The sequence below is a fragment of the Musa acuminata genome, chromosome BXJ1-9, assembly GCF_036884655.1.
Source record: "Musa acuminata AAA Group cultivar baxijiao chromosome BXJ1-9, Cavendish_Baxijiao_AAA, whole genome shotgun sequence".
Lineage (NCBI taxonomy): Eukaryota > Viridiplantae > Streptophyta > Magnoliopsida > Zingiberales > Musaceae > Musa > Musa acuminata.
In genome coordinates, this window is record NC_088335.1 from 35060459 (window position 1) to 35083511 (window position 23053).

At 39.1% G+C, this 23053-nt stretch overlaps 3 protein-coding genes across 4 annotated transcripts; 1 reads left to right on the forward strand and 2 right to left on the reverse strand.

Moving 5' to 3' along the window:
• Positions 1 to 586: 586 nt before the first annotated feature.
• Positions 587 to 5454, reverse strand: LOC103991182 (uncharacterized). The gene is made up of 5 exons (XM_009410541.3): positions 4954 to 5454; positions 4127 to 4207; positions 3854 to 3916; positions 3712 to 3771; positions 587 to 1034 (listed from the first exon to the last, which is right to left on the reverse strand). The coding sequence occupies exons 1-5, from the start codon at positions 5350 to 5352 to the stop codon at positions 879 to 881; spliced, it is 759 nt and encodes a 252-aa protein (XP_009408816.2). The 5' UTR covers positions 5353 to 5454; the 3' UTR covers positions 587 to 878.
• A 1598-nt stretch (positions 5455 to 7052) lies between these two features.
• On the forward strand, positions 7053 to 16367 carry LOC103991183 (glycosyltransferase BC10). Of its 2 annotated transcripts, none has more exons than XM_018829399.2 (11): positions 7053 to 7185; positions 8100 to 8609; positions 9112 to 9210; positions 10050 to 10150; positions 10225 to 10296; positions 10383 to 10473; positions 12413 to 12493; positions 13353 to 13412; positions 13514 to 13636; positions 13721 to 13759; positions 14870 to 16367. In XM_018829399.2, the coding sequence occupies exons 2-11, from the start codon at positions 8238 to 8240 to the stop codon at positions 15104 to 15106; spliced, it is 1275 nt and encodes a 424-aa protein (XP_018684944.2). In that variant the 5' UTR covers positions 7053 to 7185; positions 8100 to 8237; the 3' UTR covers positions 15107 to 16367. The 2 variants fall into 2 exon arrangements, with proteins under 2 accessions (XP_018684944.2, XP_018684943.2); XM_018829398.2 differs by having other exon boundaries at positions 15890 to 16367.
• Positions 16368 to 18470: 2103 nt separating this feature from the next.
• Positions 18471 to 19181, reverse strand: LOC103991188 (B-box zinc finger protein 32-like). The gene has a single exon (XM_009410547.2). The coding sequence runs from the start codon at positions 19179 to 19181 to the stop codon at positions 18471 to 18473; it is 711 nt and encodes a 236-aa protein (XP_009408822.2).
• Between the last annotated feature and the right edge of the window lie 3872 nt (positions 19182 to 23053).

Consider the following 23053-nt stretch of genomic DNA (forward strand, 5'->3'; position numbering starts at 1 on the left):
TATCTTCCCTGTCCGTGATTTCTTCTCCAGCTATTTTCTCCGAATCTTCCACCCTTCTCTCTTTCCGCAGTTGGAAAGCCAAAGAGAGGCTTTAAATTAGTCGTCCTTCCCTTTCCTTCCGCGCATTTCCAAATCCTCTCAAAAGCTTTGCTTGTTTCTTCTTTTGCGCTACTTCGTTACTTCCCACACTCGGACACTTCCATGTCATCTTCCCCTCTCTCTCTCTCGCTCTCCGGTAAAGTTGATTCAAGGAACCAAAAGACTTTATTTATTTACATTTCTCGGTACATATATATTATTTTTAATTCAACCTAGCATGAATTAGTACCCTAAATCTACTGTTCGGATGTATGCCTTTAAATCAATAGAAAGAGGAATAAGCTTCTGAAGGTTTTCTTTTAATCTCTGACTAAGATATATGCACTGACAGCCCAAAAAAGTAAAAGGATAGTTTATACAGAAAACTACAAGTCCAAAAAACGGCCACAATTTAACTTGATGATGAAGCAAGCAAAAGAAACCAGAAAAAAAGAAGAATTCAGAACAAAATGGATGCAATGAAGAACATAATCACATTCCAGCAGCAGAAGTTAACAAACAATATATTGTTTCAGCTGTGAAACGAATACAGTATCTCACTCTTGCAAATCTTATAAGTAGCAAATGACCAGTGAAAACATATTCTGAAAAGATAAGTGGAGTTCTTTTTGGAGGGGGTTTCCCCTATATATTAGACAATAGAACTGTGGTTAGCCATCAAAAATACTCCATGAAACCCACCTTCCACTTATCATCATTTATCTACTACAGTTTGGGTTAGTCATTCACAAGAAGAGAAATTCTGCCTTCTCCACGCTCAAGCAAACTAGTACGGAGACTCAACAATCTGGTAAGGGATCATTGAGGTCTGGTATTATGATGAAATCCTTGTGGCCAGGAGACAGAGTGATGCATTGTTGACATAATCCTGGCAGTTGATCATCCTCAGGAGCCATGCAAACCCTTTCTGGTATATTCAGCGACTTCAAGTGCATCTGCAAGAATGATGTGGCAAATGGATGTATATGAGACCACTACTACTTGCAAACTCTTTTGACAGTGAGAATGAGAAGGTTAGAACCATACTTAATAGGTAAACTAAGTTGAGAACACTGTCAAAAAGACAAAAAATCACTATCAGAGCCTTTCAGTCGCAAGGCCTTAAATCCATTCATGAGCCCACAGCAATGATGGGTCATTTCTTGAGCCTCCAGAACAACATGATTGACGAGAAAATGGGCATTCATCATCTTTCAATTTATCAGTTCACTTCAATATGGAATATAAAGAAGAAAAATTCTACCTTGTCCTTTTTAAGAATGTGCTTATTTTCCTAGTTTACCTAAGTACTGCTTATGCAACTTCTTCAACAAAAATGCTTGAAGATGTGCAATCATTTGGATCAAACACTTCTGGCCCGATCTAAAATTTCAGGAAATACAATATCCAAGCATTCTATTTTCTTGTTTCTTTCAAATTGTCCATCGTGAGCAAGTAAGTAACAACCAACTTTTTGTAGCACAGAGAAACGACACAAACTCAGAACAGCTTAGCTACTGGCCCAAAAGCACGTGTTACTCTAGTTTTGGGCCATATTTTACATAATTGTTGTAAAGAGACATTTATACGAGAAATTGCAATATGATTATCACTTGCTTGTCACCCACTCAAGCATGAGCAAATGCATAGCCACAATAACAAACCATGGTGACAAAATAACTGTAAATCCAGTCCCAGAAAGAAAGTTCACTTAATTGCATAGGCAGTCATGATCCTCATATCTGGTAACCTAAGATTGGGTGTAAATTTCACAGACATCAAACTGAATTATCTTCACTGAAGATCATTCAACATAAAAGACAGCATGCTGTCGTTGAACCGGGTTGGCAACATATCATCTGATAAGCAGACAAACAAAGCTAATTATCACTAGTCATCACCAAATAGTATAAATATAGTCCTAATATGCCAACTATCCACTAAGGGCCAGACTAGCACTACTTCCATTTCTTTTCTTCTTAATTACAAGAAAGTTATTCAAAAAATGATAGAAAAATCATGTATGAAACCTCATGTCTTTTCTTTTGGTAAGTGTTTCAGTTATTTTTTAACTTTTAGCATAATTTTTTGTATTTTCATGTCCTTTTAGCATTATAACTGATGGTGATGCCAATCTTCAAATGAGTTAAAGTTATGATCATTCAACATGTCAAACAAAAAAAGACCAAATGATGTATTATCTTTCTATTCTGTAAACACCAATAACAGAAGTGATGTCAGAAATAACTAAAGTGACCTCTCACAAAATGCTGAATGCCTTAGATGAACCCAAGTAGTGATTATGATTCGAGTATAACTCTTTACTAATCCGATTCTGCATCTCAGATGCATTTCAGAATTCAGATTCCTGGGATTTTGGATGAGTAACTGGATATTCTAGATTTACAAGAGATGGAACTGAGATGATAGACATTAATCAAACATAAGTAATACGAATATGCAAATTGCTTAGCTAACGTGATATAAAATTTTTTCCTACAATCATCTCACCCAAAACCAGCTTAGGCCAACTAAAAATGAATTCATATATGAGTTATAATAATATAACAGTAGTGATTCTATGGTCTTAGTGCTATGAGACGATCTATACCATATATTGGAGCAAGACTTCTTTTTTTTTTAAATCTGCCTGTGTGCGACAAAAACATCTTGAAATAAGGATGAAATGCAAAAACATAAAATGGGAAATCAAGCAACCTGTTTGTTTGGGATCAATCTGTACACATGCTAGGATATTCATGAAATGCAACATGCACACAGAGTACAGTGTGGCTCTGCTGTGATACCCAGGTGGGATCCATTCAGCCTCACTGCATGTCGTATTGGGGTCAAAGTACACCATGGCATTGCTAGCGCCTCTTTTAGGACCCGTAGCATTGCTTGCAGTCAAAAGTATACCGTAGCACCTCAATCTTTTTATGTGCAGATATGGCTGCGTTACCTACAATTCCATGGCAAGTATCATAGGACTCGAAGCTATACAGAAATTAACTGCAGGCAGTTACAAATCCGCATATGCTTTTCTACAGCGTTCTAATATTTTTCACGTCTTTTTTCTTTCCAAAATTTTCCGTCTTTGGGTGGTCCACGGAGGTGGTGGCCCTGACCAGGTCCACTAAAGAACTTCTTACAGGCCGACAGGGCGACCACCTCGCACTTAACCGCGGTAGTCCACACCATCACTCATGGAACGATGTCAGGGATAGGAATCATGTGCAAAAGCAGATGCTTGGAGTGGTGGTCAAGCAAGAAGCCTGCAGTCTGCAGGTTTCCGGCGGATTAGATACCCGGTCAGTGTCCATCGTTGAACAGGTTGAACGTGGTTGGGAACAAGTCTTACTGGTCCGGCCAACCTGTCGCGGACTAGCCACAAACCAGTGAGGGAACCTTCTCAGAAGGCAGCAGCGTGACCGCAGTTGACAGGAAACCAGCAGCTGTGGAGCCCGCGTTGCCTGCCAATGAGAAGATATCCTTCCCTGTCGTGGCGTGGCGGAGACACAGGAACCACACCACAAGTCTACCAGTCGATGAACTGAGAGAAGAGAGAAAAGAGGCGCATGGGAAAGCGCCAAAAGAGGGACAAAGGCAGGGGCACGTGATGTTGGTGGTCACCTGCAGCTTGCGATTGTTGGCCCTCAGCTCCTCCACGGCTCTCCGCAGTTCTTCCATCTCCTGCACCATGTGTCACAAGAATTGGGTATCATATGCCCTACGGAGGAGGAACCAGGGTTTAAAAGATGAAAAAAGGAGTCACCTTATGAAGGTTCGCCTTCTCTTCCAATAGCGACCTCTCCACTGCCTGGAGCTCCGGTTTCGTCTAAACCCAAACACAAACCCCACGCCATTTAATATTTTACCAGTAATAAAAACCGTAAAAGAACAAATCCGACGCTTTCCGTACTGTTCGGAAAACCACGCCTTCTGATTGGGAGGAGCCACGGGGACCGAGTTTGACCATCCGCAGACCCAACGCTGCCTCCGATCACTAGGAAGGTCGGGGGTCGAAATGAGGGTTTTGGGGGCTTACCAGTTTCTTCGACGGGGGCCGCCGGATGGAGGCCGAGACCGGGATCGAGGAAACCGACGGCGTCCGTGGATTCCCAACAGCCTGCGAGAAAAGATCGACCACATAAAAAAGAGCAAGTCACGGAGAGCGTCCACGAACTATAGAGGAGAAAGATATCTCGACCGTTCGAATCGGATCCAAGGGGCGGGATGTAACTACATAATTACTTGGAAAAGATGAGGCAGTACTACCTACTGACTGCCACGGCACCGAATCACAGAATGCGCCGGCTAAAAAAATTATGTTGTCGTTTTACCAAAAAAAAAAAAAGCCAATCACGAGTCAGGTAATTTATTGGGTACGTGCGAACCGCGAGCGAAATCAACTGCTCTTTTTCTTTTTGACTAACCACCTCAACAGGACGTCTCATCATCAAACGTATGCTTTTGTTTTTGAACTCATTTTGTGGGCACGCCCGTCCGCTGCCCCCAACGAAAAGAGAGCTCGAGCCGAGGTGGGCCCCTTCAATTCCTCGAATCACAAATCAACACATCGAAGTCCTGCTCCCATTCATTGAATTCTTGGAAGAAAAATCCTCAAAGAACCGACGCTCGAAAGGGAAGCTTTTCTCCAATCGATTGAATCCCTCGTTAAAAGGAAAAGGAAGAGTAACATAAGATGAAGGGAAGATGATGGAATCAGGAAAGGGCGTAAAGGAAAAGACAAGAGTGGTGGGAAAAATAGCAGGGCCATCGGAGTCTATTCCAGTTCGATCTGCGGGGTATCCTCGTCACACGGTAAAAGCAAAAGAGGTAAACCAGCAGCGGAAAAGACGGGGAAGGGGTCACCTTAGTGAGGCGGCGGTCTTCTGGCGTCTCGACGGCGAGACTCCCGGTCTCGCCGCCGCCGCTCCCCGACGCGCTGCTGTATCCCTCGAGGGGCGACTGCGGGCTTGCCCTCCTCTGTCCCTTCCTCTTCTCCACCGCCACCGTAACCCCCTCATCCTCCTCCTCCCCAATCGTCCGCGTGGCTGTTCGCGGGAACCTCGCCACCCGCGACCTCTTCCTTCCCCACCCCAGAAATGCCGGAGTCGCGGATGTCGACGGCTTCTCGTCGCCCTCCGTCTCCAAACCAAGGCGGCTCCGTCGGCCAAAGCCGAGGATGACGGCCGCCACGAGATGCGGATCGAGGAAGGCGTCGCGGACCCACTCGTCGGGATCGTCGTCGGCAGCCGTGGATACGGCCATGGGAGACCGAAGAAACCCCAACGAATTGTGGAGGAGGAACGGAAGACGAGAGCTAGTGTTGGTTGGGGATGGGAAGCTCCGACACGAGAGAGAGGTGGTGGACAGAGGACCGCAAGCGCTGTGCGCTAAGACTATATATATAATATATTAAAGGCATTAAATATAATAATAGTCGGGGTGAGGTTGACCGAGGTAACTAAATGAGCCGGTCAAAATCAATCATCCAATGAGTTGTACCGGTTTAGTCGGTTCGCTCAGTTTTTTTTTTTTTTACGTCACTGTTTGTTCAATTAAATCTTTAAAAATAAAAAATTAATATTAAATTTTATTTTATTCTCTCAGATATGACGTATTTTATTCAAATCAAAAATATATATAAGAGCAGCAAGTACTCCATCGGCAGTCTATAGAGTTTGGAGTCGGAAATCACGGAAAAGGATAGTAAGAGTGGCCATCACCTACGACCTACACATAACACGAGAGTGATAGCCAGGTGGATCAGCTGAGCTACCTCCCCCTCAACTACCACCTTCTTTTGGTTGGATGCATGGAGTGACAGAGACCGGAGTTGGTCGAAGTCTAACACCGATGATATATATATATATATATATATATATATATATATATATATATATATATATATATATATATATATATATATATATGGTTTAAGAAAATATTTATATGCTATATTCGAATTTATAGAGGTGAAAAAAAAGGGCATGAGGAATTTTGAAGGAATATATATAATTTGACTGTAGGGATAGGAGTAGAATATGGTGGGCTGTATGTAAAATTTTGCCTAAATATTGGAACATTGAACATGACAATTCAACAATAACATTGAGTATAACAATATGGAACAATAATTCAACGAAGATGATTATACTACACTGTAATTTTGACTATTACCATGCTTTATATGATCCAATCGAATACTTTCGAGACCAATATCAATCTTGCGATGCAATCAGCTTGAATGAGAGTGGTTCCATAATAAAAAATAACCTTAACAGGAGGGAAAACAATGTTTTCCCGTACCAATTTGGTTGGACTCCCATCAAATCGACCAACATGAAAGGAAGCCGATAAAATAAACTATTCTAAAACATGAGGTTTTCTGCACAAATCACTTAAAAATAATACTTTTAATTTTAATAAAAATATATTTTTTGAATATTTATCAAAATTTTTTCACCTGTTATAGTTCTTTGGTCTATCATAATATTTTTGACCTGTTACAGTGTTTTCATTACCATAACAAAAATACTATAAGATCTACTTGAAAATACTATAAATAATTTAAGTAAACTTTTAACCTTAATCAAACTAATTATAAATTTAAAAAGATAACATTATAATGGTTACGAATAATAATAATCAAACAGATATGATATGATATCATTTATAATTTTTTTTAATAAGTTATAATATTTTTAGTATATCAATAAAGTATCATAAATATTATTAAAAAATACTATAAATGAAGTCAAATAAAAATATGATAATAATTAAAAACTAGTAAAAAAATGGACGAACAAATTTGGTAAGAAAATTTGAGGAGTATTTTAGATATTTTATAAATTAGAAGTATTATTGGGAAAAAGCAAAAGAAGGGTAGTTTTGAAAAAAAATTAAAGCATAAATATTTTCTTGAGAAATTGCCCATAATTTTGTTAAAAATAAGAAAAAAAAAAAAGTTCATGATGGATGGTTATTGTAATAAATAAATGAGCTCATCTCTCTCCCTCTCTCTTCCCCTCGACAGACCTCTTATTCCTCCGTCTCCATCGTGGATCTCGTCCTCCGGAGATCTCTTCACGGTCTTCCAAGGTAATTGCTGGTCCCTTGCACGTTTATTTTTTGGATTTCTTTTCGGCCTTTGATCGGTTTGAAGCTGGATTCCCCCGGGCTTGGTTCGTCTTCCCGATCTGGATAGCGTTCCGGTTTTGATTTGTTACCGTTTGACTTCCTTGATTCCGGCATTGTGGTGCTACGAGGGTTGGAATTTGGTGCTCAAGGGTTGGGAAGAAGGAAGAGTCCCGTCTCTTCTGTGGCACGCTCGGCGTTGGTCGAATCCGTTTTGAGAACTTTGTATTTGATCTACGAGGCATTACTTGTTCGGAATGCGATTTGAGGTTGAGGTACGGCAGCTGGGAAACTCACTAGCAGATCTATCCACCGAAGCTTATAGGATCGTCTGTCGGATTGGTTAGGGGTTGACATTTTATGGAATTTTGCGGGCTCTTAAGATCGTACGTTACAGGAGGAGGAAAAAAGAATATGCGATCTGGAGAGCTCGCGAGCCCGGACGAATCGTGGGAAGAACGGAGAGACAGAATAATATTCGTTCATATGTCCCTTCTTTTATTCTTATATCTTATTATTGTTATTTTTACTTTAGGGTCAATGAAATACAAAATGGAGTTTTATTACCTACAGCTTGAGGTTAGTTGTACCAATTTGTAGATGGGGCATTGTAATTTATAAGCAATGGGAATGCTACCTTCATCTTTAGGGGACGGCCTTTTTGACTGCCACATAGTAGATTAAAAGAAAATAAAATTGTGAGGCAGGTTGGTTATATATTGATTTATAGTTGTGATTATTTTATTTTTTAAACAATATTCACAATTTATTTTGTAATATTTTTTAGATTTATGGAGGCCAACTGTAATTTGGGTTCACTTCCTCCATGGAAAGGTAACTATTTTGGTTATATGACATGGAATGCATTTACTTTGCAGTTGGGTAATCCAGTAGATAACTCCTACAAGCTTCTCTGCAACTTGGCTCGTGGTTGATGCTTCCAGGTGCAAATCTTATGGTTGAGTCTGATGATGAAGTAATAGTCATGGTTAGACTGTTCTAATGAGAAGAAGAAGATGAAAGTACCACATCTGGACAATGGGAACACATATATTGTGCCACCACAACGCAACAGGCCCATTGCAAGGCCGCCTCGATGGATAATTATCCTGCTATGTTTGGTATCTGTCTGCTTGATTGGGGCATACATATATCCACCTGGGCAGTATCCGGCTTGCTACTTTTTTTCTTCAAGTGTTTGCAGCCCTATTAAGTACTGGTTGCCTCCTATAGCACGGGAACTTACTGATGATGAGTTTGCCTCTCGTGTTGTCATCAAAAACATTCTTTCCATGCCACTAGTTTGGCCAAAGCATCCCAAAATTGCTTTCATGTTCTTGACTCCAGGATCATTGCCCTTCGAAAAACTCTGGGAGACATTTTTTCTGGTAAAGTTGTAGCCCATAGTTTTTCTATATAGTTTGTGCCTCTCCTTTTCATGTGTTGAAGTGGTTCAATTATTTCTTTTTGCAAGGAATAGAATGAATACTTTATCTTTGTTATCCATTATGGAGTACATGTGTGATATTTCCAACTTTGGTGATGTATATATGAAATTAGAGTTGTTGGCAGGTATACGTTCCACTTTGCCCTAAAATGAGATTGCATATGTGAAATTTATCTAGTAGAAGCATCACAAAACAATAAGAGATGATTTCCGAATATATGTGATCAATTGTCGTGTCTGCTTGGGACATTCTTTTGTATAACACCAGCTATTTGCTCTATATAATTCTTGTATGATTCAAACTGGTATCCTGGCCATATACAATTGGTCAAAACCCATGCTTCATATTTCTATTCAGACCTAGTTGACATGAAAATAAATGTGATCCACGAACTGCTACTATAGGAAGCAGTTCACAATCTGATACTGGTTAAATACTGCAGGGCCATGAAGGGAGATTTTCCATCTATATACATGCATCACGAGAGAAGCCAGTGCACGTGAGTCCATTATTTGTTGACCGGGACATAAGGAGTGCTAAGGTACTCGCAATAATCTCTTCTTGTAGACCAACTTGTTGAATGTTTTTGTTAATCCCATTCCTCGCATTACAAAATGATATCAAACAGGACATAGAGAGAGAAAAAAAATACAATCATATGGGATGTGTTGCATGTTTGTATGCTAAGTAGATCTCAGGTCATCAGATGCAGTACTTTCCTGACAGCAAAATGGTCATCATAATGACTGGAGTGCTAAATCTTGATGCTGTAATGTATGAAGTTCATAAACATGGCATATATGTCATACTAGGAACTCAGAAGGATGTATGAAATTATGCATCAATTGTTACGACTACGTAAGTAATGGAATATCTTTTGACTACCATGTCACAATATAATGCCATATGTTAATTTTCATCTCTAGTTTCCTGAAAACAAGAATCTACTGCACCTGTCAAATATGGAGAAGGTGCTCGTTACATCTGTTGTGTTGCTGATAACTCCGCTACATTCTGTGACAAACTTGTGTGATTCTATTATCACAAGGCAATGTGAAGGACCTGGATCTGGTCTTGCTGACTGATTCTGTGGACCTACAGAGTTATCTTCTAATTAACAAATAGGAGCAGTAACAACTAAGACTGATAATCTTTGATATAAAATTTGGAACTTGAGAGATAATCCTATGAATCAACTTGAACAGATGGACGTGATCTATTAGTTGTTGAAATCTATAAACAAGAAAATGTACCAATTTTAGATATAATTTAGTTTTAGATCATTCTTTTGTGTTAATGTGTTGAAATTTTGTGGTCATTTTGTTAGCTTGAGTTAATGCTTATCAAGAACTAGTATTTGAACAAGCATTTTAAATTCAGGTTGTGTGGGGTAAGATATCTATGGTTGAGGCAGAAAAGAGATTACTGGCAAATGCACTCCAAGACCCTGATAATCAACATTTTGTCCTGCTTTCTGACAGGTGATTACATCATGTGAATCTTGAATTTATTTTTGGTTGTGCTTTTCTTCTGACAGAACTGTCTTTTCTTATAGTTGTGTTCCTCTACATAACTTTGATTATGTGTATAGCTATCTGATGGGAACAAATGTCAGCTATATTGACACGTAAGGCCTCTATCTACATTTGCCAAAGACGTCACCATTATTTTCGTCTTATCATCAAATTTTGTTAAATTGTTCGACTATTACAGATTTTGGGATCCTGGCCCACATGGTAATGCCAGGTATACTGAGCATATGTTGCCAGAGATTGAAGAAAAGGACTTTAGGAAGGGTTCACAGGTAAACTTATTTCTTAATTTTTAATAAAGATTTTATTTACAAAACTGAAGAAGCGGTAAGGTGCAAGAAAGGATAGATTGATTTACATCAAACTAATGTGGAGAAAGTGGACAATTTTGCAAACTCTTCTGAAGAGCAGCAAAAGATGACAACCTTAAAAAGCAAAGATTTTATATGTGTCAAACTACTCTAGCCCAATACTATTCACTTCACACCTGGAGTCATCCTAGTAATTATATGTTATGTTGTTGTATAAATTATCTGATCTTAACTGGATTAGCTTCATACCAAAAGTATGAGTACTTTGTTCTGAATTTTAATGTCAGAAAATACCACACTTCTGTGGTGCCAATGAGAGGCTACTTGTTGTGGCAAGTGTGTGCTGGCTTCTCCTCTTTTAGGCACAAGGCTTGCATGAATTGGAAGGGACTTATACTTAACAAATCTTGTCAGTAGATCCCTTTGGATGTGCATACCTTTGAAACTGACATCCTTGATTTCCAGTAAGAAAGTCCACCTCATTTTGCACTTCTATCATCTTGTATGCAAACTTATAGAAGCTAATAATATGTTAATAAGTATATTTTGATTAATATGAAGTAATATATGTCTAATAATGATTCTGAGGTTATGTTGGTCAATATGCTATATGGTCAGGGTATGTATTTTGAATTTATTAACAGCCAACAGAACTTTGATGGCTATGGAGCTAGTAATTAATAGGATAAGTTATGGCTTTGAGGTGAATTTTAGTGCCAGTTTGGGGGTACTAGATAGCAAAAGCTGAAGCAATTTTAGCTAATAATATAAAAGGAAAGAGAGCATAGTCTTCTGGAGTTAGCCTGGGGATGTGGTAGACTAGGTATGTCAAAGTCTCCCTCTGCAGCAGACAACCAAATAGAAAGAATGTTTTCCTTTTTTTTGCATGGGAAACCTAGTAGAAAGATCTTTAACACATGATATTTGAAAGCCTCTTTGTTCAATGAAGTATGTTAGCTGCTCATGGTGGGCACGGTTAAGAGGGTGATGGAGGCTGTTCATTGAACAAGGGCATGTTATAGAAGTGAAGGTTGTTTAATTCTGGTGGGTCAAAAAAATAAGGTGGTTGATGTCGGAAGACATATGAGAACTAGATGCTGGAGACTCTGAGACCTGATATCTTTTGGACATGATAACAGGTAGTGCAAACTCTTCTTGTTCATTCCTTGGTCCTCTGTTTATTTTTCTTAGGTCATCATAGATGAACCTTTTTCTTTTTCTTTTGCAGTTTATTATTTTTAAATCAAAATCTAAAATTTAAAGCAACATTTTAGAAAACAAGTGTCATGGTGACAGTTTGATAACCAGCTGGATTACTGGAATCAACCCAATACCACATTTGTAGAGAAACTGACTGGTTCAAATGGATCGTTTGGGTGGTCATATAACCCGAATGGTCCATTCTGGAAACACACTAATTGGATCAGCTGGTCTTCCTGGGTTCTGATAGCCTTTTTGCTACATTTTATAAAACCAATATGACATTACAGGAGAAACCAACCTCTTTGTCGTTTTTATTCTGTTCATAGGCCTTCAAATCTGAAGTATCATCAAGTCCATATTCAGGCAGAACTAATAGGTTTCTATCTGGCAAAAATATGTAGTTGCCTATTAAATCTCATATGATTAGGGTATGTGGATTTTAAGGGCAATTATTAGCAGTTTCATGCATTCCTTTCAGTCTTTGACTTTTTGTTCTTGTGGATATTCAATAACATAACCAACCTTTTGTCATTGTTGTGTTATATGAAGATCTCTTTTTTAAAACAAATAGTTGCACATTTTTTTATCTTTTAAATTGCACGAGAACTCTTTTAATGATATAACATTTTATGCTTTTTCTGTATAGAAAAAAGATATATCTGCTTTCTTATGACATTGAATCTTATGCATATTACAGTGGTTCTCAATGAAGCGCCAGCATGCATTAATAGTTATGGCAGACAGCCTTTATTTCACAAAGTTCAAGCTTTATTGCAAGGTTAACAAATGCCTACATCTCTTGTTCTGTTTGTTTTTCATTTATCCCTTGTAGTTGTCGGATTGCTGATGAAGCAGCAATAGTTTAACTAAAAGATTATATATAGCAGTTTGATTTGTGTTCTTCAATCAAAGAAGTGGTCTCTATCAAGTCACTAGTAGCGTTTTGATTTTGGTTGTAATGAATCTTGGGAAACTCTTTTATTCCTCCATTTTCTTTAAGATCTAACACTCCAATGTTAGAAAAGATCTTCCACTACAACTCAATCAAGAAAAAGTTGGAGACCTCTCTCTCCAATATCACATACAGGATCACTAAAATATATCTGTCTTTATAGTTTCAAGTGGCTCAATTTACTCTGATCTTTCCTTTCTCTATTTATAATTAATAGAATGTACATAGCTTGCTACACAAAACCTCTTTTAAGAATGCATCACCAGTTTATATTTTTATTTTTCTCATCAACATGGGAAAGTTTGTTTGCTCTATCATGCACATATCAGATGGTTTTTTGACTTTTTACCTATCTGGGCTTGACATGGGATTTGGTCATGAGTGATTTATCATTTATCCATGTATATGCAAAATATTAAGTCAGTAGTTGTACACTTCTGTAATTGCAGGCCCCTGGTACTCATTATGTTATACATATTTTTCTAATTGTTTTTCTTTTGGGATTTTGCAATATCAGATTCATGACAACCTTGTTTTGGGGTCCATTAATCATTGCTTTCAGAACTATGTTCTTCACATATATCATTCTCAATATCTGCAGAAGTTGAGTTTGAAAAAATGAAGCAGAGATTCATTCTGTGAAAAATGTGCTTACACTTATATTTTGAGTTTTTGACCATGACAGCCAGGTTTTGATGGACGTAATTGTTATGCTGATGAACACTATCTGCCGACTCTATTCACTGTGAGCAAATGATACCGTTTGTATTATTAGCCTGATAAGTTACATGATATCTGGTAATTTAGTTGCTGGTTTCCAAAGACTAATATATCTGTGACCCTCAGATGATTGACCCTAATGGCATTGCAAACTGGTCGGTGACACATGTGGATTGGTCTGAAGGAAAATGGCATCCAAAATCATACCGAGCTGAGGAAGTGACATACGAACTCCTGAAGAATATAACTGTATGCCTCCTCTTTTCTGAAGTAACATGTTTAAACTCGTAATGAAGCTTCTAAATCTGCTTTTGTTGATACTGTTCTTGGCAGTCTATTGACGAGAGTTACCACATCACAAGTGATGAGAAGGTCATACACTAAAATCTTTTTACATGCATGTTCCTTTTATTTCATAGTTCTCTTGTCATTACTCCCTCCAACTGTCATTTTGATCTGAAAAATATGTACACATGGGGTAGGGAAATTTAGCTCAGTCTTTTTATTTTGACAACAAAGTTTTAGAATTTAATTACCAGAGGTGACTATAAATTTATGTTTGCAGGTTAGTGTGATACAAATGTAACTTGGAACTCTGCCTTAGTATCAGGGACAAGATGTTGGCAAACACGTAGGACATTGTAATAAGTCATGTCAGTCAGATGCATGTGTGTACTAACCTAGGGCTGTGTCAATAGGTCATGTTGGGTTGATCTGCATACGCTATAACAAAACTCACAATCCCAAACCCATGTAATAATCATGTCAAAAGTTAAATACGAACCCAACCCACCTAATACATGTGTAACTCAACCCAACCAACTTAACGTGTTAAATTAAGAGGACAGTTAGAATGTCAAAAAGTTAAATACAAACCAACCCACCCAATACATGTGTAACTCAACCAAACCAACTTAACCCATTTAATTAAGAAAATAGTTAGAATCATATTGACTGCACAGTGAACCCCATCTCAACAAGATTTGGCCTGCCGAAACTCGACATGTATAATATAATCGACGCATATGACATTATTTGATATGTTCATTGTATATAAAAATGATATAATTAACTTGACTATCTAAAAATGGCATGTTTAACACATTAAACCTTTTTATTAATTGGGTCAAGTTCAATCAATCATGTCAAGTCTCTGAAGTACAAACTCAGTGCACTTACTAATTGGGTTAATCCTTTAAACCTGTATACAACTCAGAATTCTAGGCCTAATTGAAACTTGCTAATAGTTTGTGTTGGGTTATGTGTCAGGTCAAGAATTGAGAACTTGACTAACATCCATCTTATTACATGATGGAAAAGATGTAGCTTCTCAGTAACCTCTGTCATAATTGGTGAATGTAACTATTTTTATATTATTTCATGCAAATCGAGTTAGAAAGCTCAGAAGAATTGTACTTAAAAGTTAAAACATATACCTACAATGGATGCATTCAAATTTTTCTCCCACTTGATTTTGCTTAGGGAATAAAATCTTGGTCCAGTACCTATACTGGTCAACTATCGAACAGGTATTGTATGAGATCGGTCAGCATATTAAATGTCAGTATGGGTCAATACCAGTTGGTACCATTTGGACTGGAGAGAAAAAGACAAAGGAGAGGAGGCAAAAGCAAAGGAGGAGAAAACAGCATTGCAAACTGGTACAAGAAGGTGGCAGCGGCACATACTGGTAGGGGGAGGATGTGGCAATGCAGATGAGAGAAGGTGGCGACATGTATTGGTAACAGGAGGCGGCAATGCGTATGAAGAGGAGGCTGTGGTGATGCATTCGTAGGAGGAGGAGGCTATGCCAACACAAACAGGGAGGAAAAAAAAGAAGAGAGTGAATCTGTTGAAAGAAGAGAGAAAAGAAGATAAAAGAAAAAAAAAGAAGAGGCAGCTAGAACAAAAAGCTTATCAGGTAGTAAGCATTCTTTTCAAACAGACCACACAAAATTGCTCGGTCTTATATACTAGTCGACCATTAGACTAGTAAATGTTGGTCCATACCAACTGGGACATTTGAAATTTTAATTCATAGTTTTGATGTGTGGCTGAGTGCTAGATTATCTGAGTTGCAGCAGACTAGCAACTTGCTATATCAATAAAGCTACCTTCTTTGTTCCAGTCGATCAGGGAGTACAATGAATATACGAGGCACCTGAAATTTGCTAAGCAATAAGCATAATCTCTTTTCAATACATTGAACAACTGCAACTACCTCTTAAGTTAGTTGGAGTCATTTACATTTTCAGGTGATCTTTTTTTATGCATATGATTTCTAATGGACCAGCAAAGATTTTCTTCTTTCACATACCTAAAAAAGTTCATGCTATTTGTGTGATAAACTGATTTGTCTAATATATATACATATGTCCAGTACAAATTTCAATAGAACTAGTTATTAATTGTTAGCGTGAAATACATATTTTCAGTATGCTGTCCATGTTTTGCCTTGAAACATTGAAGTCGATATTAGTAATGGTTTCATGACTGTTGCAGAAAGTGGAGATGCTGACACCTTGTGTGTGGAACGGATCAAAGAGACCATGTTATTTGTTTGCCAGGAAATTTTTGCCCGAAGGCCTTGACAATTTGATGCAGTTATTCTATAATTATGCAATTGTTTGAGTTGTCTACACAATTACAATTCTTTGGTGTAGTGTCTGCATTAGACCTTCCTCTGCTCATGATAAGTAATTTATTTGCAAGAATCTTTTCAAATTGTGAAACTACAAGCTCTTTCAATATTGATCCGAGCCTTGAAAAGGTGGAGATTGTTGGGAGCAATGGGAAGACACAATTTCTGAGTCTCTTGAGTAGGGTCGAGGTAGCTGCTATTGTATGGTACACTGTGCCCTGTAGTTCACTTCTCTTTGGTCATCTTCTTTTTCTTTTTTCATGGTGATTTTGATGTTGGGCAGCAAATTTTGTTAATCTATTCAACTATTATGAAGTAATCTTTTGTCCTTTTTTTCCCTGTAGTAGTTTTGGACCTCTTCCATCATATATTCTCCATATTGTTAAACATGCTTCTAATTTAAAATTTTGTTTTATTAAATCTATTTCGCTTGCTCTGTATTATTATCTCCTAAAGTGATTCCTTTCTTAGGCTTGCTTAATAAATATAAATGATAAATAAGTTACAGAAAACCCGAACCCGAGTGGACAGCAATAAATTGCTATTGTCTTTTTTTACCAAACTTCTTGTTGTAAAAGAGGCAGCTGAAGCAGGAAGCTTGATTCCCATCTTCTTCCGTGGAGGCAATGCCACACCCTCCTCTTTCAGATGAAGAGGATAACTGCACTTTTCGTTACATTCCTTTGCTCTTTCAGATGAAGAGGATAACCATGCTTGGTATATTATTTTTTGTGCTTTCTTTCATTTGTCATTGCGTTAACCACTCAGAGTTCATCTTTTACAAGTTTGATTTATTTTTATTTCTGTTGGCAGCCAGGAAATCCATAGTTGCAGGCTTTGGATCTTCTCTTCACTCCATGGAAGACCATTACGGTTAGTCAATGGTGTCTTGCTTTATAATTTTGATAATTTCATGCAATAAATGGTCAGCTTTTGGGTGAAGATCAGGTTCTATTGTAGCATCCGGAACATCCATGTCAAAAAGGTGTTCCACATCTTTGCACTTGGTACCATGTGGTTAACCCAGTGCAGTTTTGAAGTTATCTGCTATTCTCTCAGATTCAGAAGCACCATGGTCAAAGCAGTGATCCAAATTGCATTCTTTTATACAGGCCTATGATATCAGACCAAAGTTCATCTCAGGCAGTTTATCACGGACTGGATGGTAACGAGGAGACAAGTTCAAAGGACAGAGCAATCCCTTGAGAAGGAAATCGGAGAAATAAGGATTTAAGATATACTTCCTCAAGCTGGACTGTCTAAATTTTGTCAAACCAGAGTCATCAGGGAAGAAGCTCACTGGTTCGGTCTTTGTTGCAGGATACGGAAATATGCATTCCTGTCTGTCAACCAAGTAAAGATCCTAGCATCATAATTATAATGCAAACTCCACAATTCAGCCATCTGGTTGAGCTCTCTACAGACTTGTCGCCAATTCATTGGAGCTAAAGGAGTGTCAGCATGCTGTAGCAATTGGAGTGACAATTTTATTCTTCTCATTGTTTCTATGTCAGATAGTTCATATTTTGCACATATGCATCAGCTGTTCATATTCTTCTCATTGTTTCTATGTCAGATAGTTCATATTCTACAATAGCAGAAAAAGGGACAAACTTAGAATTATTGCCTTGTTTCTTTTTGAAAGATCTTGTTAGATTCAGATGTACCGGCTTTGAATTCAATGGTTTACTTTGGTAGATCGTGTAGTCTCTTGCTTCACATGCATGGGTCAAATCTAAGAAGACAAAGACATGAGAACTGAGAGTCAATGGAACAGATTCCAATGGACTTATTGCTTTAGATCTCATGTCCCTCCATCATCCAGGTTGGTAAGAAGTTTTGCTTTCACCTGTTGAAGAGTATCCTAAATCAAAATTAAATTTACTTGTTGTAATACATTTATAATGAAATAGGTTTCATGGTCATTGCGTTATTAGCTTAAAGCCAAGCATAAAAATCTTCAAACGAGTGCAGACAATTCACTGAGAAGCTCAAACTCAAGTTGAAGTCATCTTGGAATGCTGCACTTGAACAAGCAACTGTACTATCTTCCATTCAAGGCTTCTCATGAACAAGCAAATGTAGAATCTTTAGGCAGCATTACAATTGCATTCTTCTGATTTGGTCAGATTTAATTCTCTTGTGACTTACAGTCAATATATCAGAAGGAATAAGTCACCAAACTTTTGTTGTCGATGACTTGTCGATTTCTGCTTAGTCGATAGGATTATAATCTATAATCATTTGCATTACGTGAGGACTTAATTTCAAGTCAAATAAATTACAAAATTTTCTTATTTAAAACTTAATAACAAATATTTAAAGTGAGTAATCACCACAATTTCCTGCAGGAACAGTATGTTTTCTCAGCTTTAATTTTATTTTTTATAAAAAAAAAGGTTGGGATGTAAAGATGCAAAATAAAAAGGAAGTATGATTCCGCTACGAGCACTCGGCCCACCCCTCCTCGGCCACTCGGACCCGCTCGGCGAACCGGGCGATCCGTGACTCGGCGGCGAGGATGAGCCTCGCGGGTACACCGGAGCACGCTTCCAGCCGCCGTAGCGTCGCATCTGCGCCCCTCTCCGCCGGCGACGTCTCGTCCTTGCAGAGTTTGGTGGCGAACCAAAGAGCGGCCGCGAGTGCCACCCGTAGTGGCAGGGCCGCGGTCGCCTCCTCGCACGCGCAAACCACGCGCGCCGCCACTTCCATGCACGCCCGTCGACTGCGCAGCCCCATCCTCCTGCTCCAGCAGAGAAGGACCCCCGCCGCCCTCTTGTCCGCGTCCCTGCCCTGCCATTTCGCGGCAGCCCGACGCGGAGGGGCGGGCTTCGCCGCCCGATGTGCCGCCCTGGACTCGGAGGTGGAGAGGCAAGAACTTGAGGACGAGGAGATAGCGGAGTGGGAGGGGGAGGGATCGGGATCGCAGGAAGCGCAGAGTGGGCTGACCCGCTGCGGGGTGGCGCCGGAGACGTGACGGGCGGTGTCGAGAGAGCGGCACGCGTTGCAGGCGACCCGGCGGACGTGGCGTGCCACGAGGAAGTTGGCGCCGTGGACGGACGCGTCACAGGCCCAGCAGAGGAAGGCCGCGTCCGGCCCGCAGAAGACCGCCGCCTCGCCGTCGCAGAGCTCGCAGGCCGGGCGCTGCTTCATCTCCAAGTCTCCTGTTGGCGTCGATGAACGGCGTGATCTTTTTGCAGGGGAAAGCGGCGTTCGTTGCGGTGGTCGAGCTATCTCCGCCGAAGAGATGGCCTATATATATATATATATATATATATGTATATATATATATGTATATATATATATGTATATATATATATGTATATATATATATGTATATGTATATATATATGTATGTATGTATATATATATATGTGTATATATATATATATACACATATATATATATATACACATATATATATATATATATATATATATACACACATATATATATATATATATATATATATATATATATATATATATATATATATATATATATATATATATATATATATATATATATATATATATATATATATATATATATATATATATATATATATATATATGGCGAGAGAGAGAGAGGGGCCAAGAAAAAGGACGGAGGTTGTTTGGTCACATGATGGTCGTCGAGCCATTCCTATCCACATTACCTCGTTTCCCTCGAACTATGCATTTACTTTACCATATATAGTGGACTTTTTTTTTATAATCTTTCTCATATTCCACTAATTCCTTAATTAGTTTGAGTAAAATCAGTCTCTTGTTTGCGTTGACAGTTTTTTTTTTTTTTTACATTGAACAAAATACCTTCATTGGACTATAACAATGTAAAAGAAATATCCAATTTTCCACGTACTCCCCTGCGGTTGCGGGCTTCACGTGGGATCCCCATGGAGCCTGACGACGTGTGGCAGATAAGCGATCGCGTCCGTCAAGATGGAGTGAGCGAAGTGCTTTTTAGCGGTGATCAATATACAACCCAATGACCCCCAGCCGCTCCCGGTGAAGTATTGTCCACGACAGCAATTTATTGGCTTCAGATATCTTCCGGTAGAAGAAGGTTCCCCCCGTGCCCCATTAGCGTGGCAGGTACGCGCGGCTTCTTTCGTTTCAGTTGGCGTGATCGCCCTCGTAACGTCTTCAATTATTGATTTGCACGACGAAATTGGAGGGCAAAATAGACATTTGAGACGCTGAGGAACGCCGCACCGCAGCCACTAGTTCCCGCGATGACGTCACGGCGAGATGGGGGGCGACGGAGATGCGTAGGCGCCACACCCTCGTACCACGTCTGCCAGAGGTAGCGGCTCGCGTGAAGAAGTGATCCTGGAGCGCTCCACGTGTGCCCCTGTCCTCTTCCACGACATAAATCCCAGCTTAGATCCGATTAAGATCCTTCGCTGGATGCCATTACTGCTGCCACTACTAATACGACTCTGTTCATACTCTGACGATGGTTTCAGAGAGAGAGAGAGAGAGAGAGAGAGAGAGATGCATCCATGTGTACAATCGATGAACACAAGGATTACAGAACCATTCCTCGCGGTGACGTTAGACCAAATAAAAGCGGTATGCTTGCAGCAGCTACAGCGACAGCAGAGCTGCTACGCAATTTGCTCAACCAACTACGCAATTTACTCAACTATGAGTACTCTAATGTCGCGTGACAGCGTGTGGTTGCTGGCTCCACTTCCTCTTATCAACTCCCAAGCAAGCAAAAGGAGAAACAAAAAGAATGGTCCATGGATGATTTACAACTCAGGTTCAATGTATTGCTCTGTGATTCCCTGACCGCTGCACTCATGCCTATTGGTATGCAAAGCAGTACTACCATCAAGTTTGGCCTCACATTCCTCATGCTTCCTCTCCCCGCTTACATTTGGACCGTGTCATTGTTCCATACTGTATTTGCTTTCGTGATGTCTCATGTCGAATGCCTCCCCAATCAGTCTGGATAGGTAGGCTCTCAATCTGTTTCAGAAACAGAACACCATGTAAATATAAGGACATGAAAAATATTGGGTTGAGTTGTTCCATTAACACACCCTGGTTGCGATTGATGAATGCTTTAGATGTGAAGATAAGCAGATGGTCTCGGAATTAGGACATGGAGAAGCAGAGCATTAGTTAAAGGACAGATTCTAACACGATGCAGTTGCTCAAGAAGAACAAAACATCACATGCATAAAACAGAGACTTTAAGACCCAAGCAAGACCAAGTTCTCCCCAATCAGATTAGAGATGGTTGCAGAATACAATGTACAATTTCTCCAGTTTCCTTCTCTCTCCCATTTTGGATGCTATCATCAAGATTATTCCCCTTCCTAATACGCCTTGTTGATGACTTAAATAGTTGCCTTTCCAGTATCCTGATCCAATAAATCTATAGTCTCTTCAAGCTCTTCTTCCTCGCATCCATCATCTTCTTATCCACTTGAGCTTTCACAGCAAGTCCGTCCTTCCTGTGAGCTGCTGATGCTCCAACAACAGGCTCTCCCGAGGGGACAACCCTAACAGCAATCTCATTGGTTGCCTGCAAAATGTAGATAACACATACATGACACTGGAAAAACTAATCAGCAGCTAAGCTATGCTAAGTGAATGCAAATGGAATCTTCAACATATAGTTTTTAAATTTATGCTAACCATTGTCAAAAGGGACCATGAATAGGAGCTGTCAATCAGGTTGTTGTTTGCTTGGGTACAGTTAAATGATTACACAGATTATGACAAGATCTCCAGAATAGTTGCTGCACCCAATTTGCAGAAATGGTTCAGCATCAGTTCATTATTCAGATGGACAGGATAGTATTGGCTATTGTTAATTGAGAAAACGGTGGCAGTCAGAATATCATGATAAAAATGTGCCAACCAGAAGGCAGCAACACAACTATCATAACTGTAAAAAGTATTTAACTTTAAAGTATGAAACACTTACAAAGGCATATCATCTGTCAGTATCTTAACAATAAATCATTGCTGGTGATCAATTGCCTCATCTAAATGAAACCAAATTGGTGCCATAGTTTATGAAGAAACTTCTATATCTCTATTTACTGGAGTTGGAATGCACTTTTGATGACATCTTTAAAGGTCATAAACCAACCTATTCAAGCTTACAATTACAAAATCTAATAAGGCACAGAGAAGAGATTATAATTCATAAATCTGAATTACAAAATCTAATAAGATACAGAGATTATAAACTTCCAGTTTCCTCACCTCCCAAAGCTGATAACTATGATTAGGTTCTTTAATGTACGTACAACTTTGACTCCTTATATATTCTCTTCAAAAGATAAGAGGGTTAAAACAAATACAACTTAACAGTTCTACCATCTTCGAAAGTTGATAGCCATAAATAAGTTCTTCATTGTAGAACTCTCGACTCAATCCATATTCACTTTACAAGAGAGGAATTAAAGTTGACTAAAGAACACAGAAAACAATGTCATTCATTCATGTACTCTCATGTGCATCACAGATACACATTATGATCACAAAGTACAGTTAAAAGACATAACCAGAAGTCAGGTCAGGTATCAATCACAACATAGTTCAGAAATTTGACTTAGACATGTATAGTACAAAATCTCCATCTCCTTAAGCTAGTCTAGAAAAGCTGGTATGCCTGCCTGCATGATATCTTATCGTTATTGGATAAAAAAGTAATGGAATCTCTTTTTCAAGTGTTAACCAAATAGAAACCTTCTCCAGATATGCAATGTGATTCGTACGTGCTTTCCATAAAATTTGAGCATATATAGGCTTCAAAGTTTTCTTTGCTGAAACCAAAATTGAATACCATGCTGCCTATCGATTGTTCTTCCAAATTGAATCCTGGATAAGTGCAATTACTCCAACATTTAATTTCACTATGTTGCGGACAAAGGATGATACCATGCTGCCCTTTTCTTTTACAACTCAGGCCAAGGGGACGGTTTGGGTTGAAAGTCCATGCAAGCACTTGGAATGCAGAACCATTGGATCTGCAGCCTCCTCCCATATCCATCATTT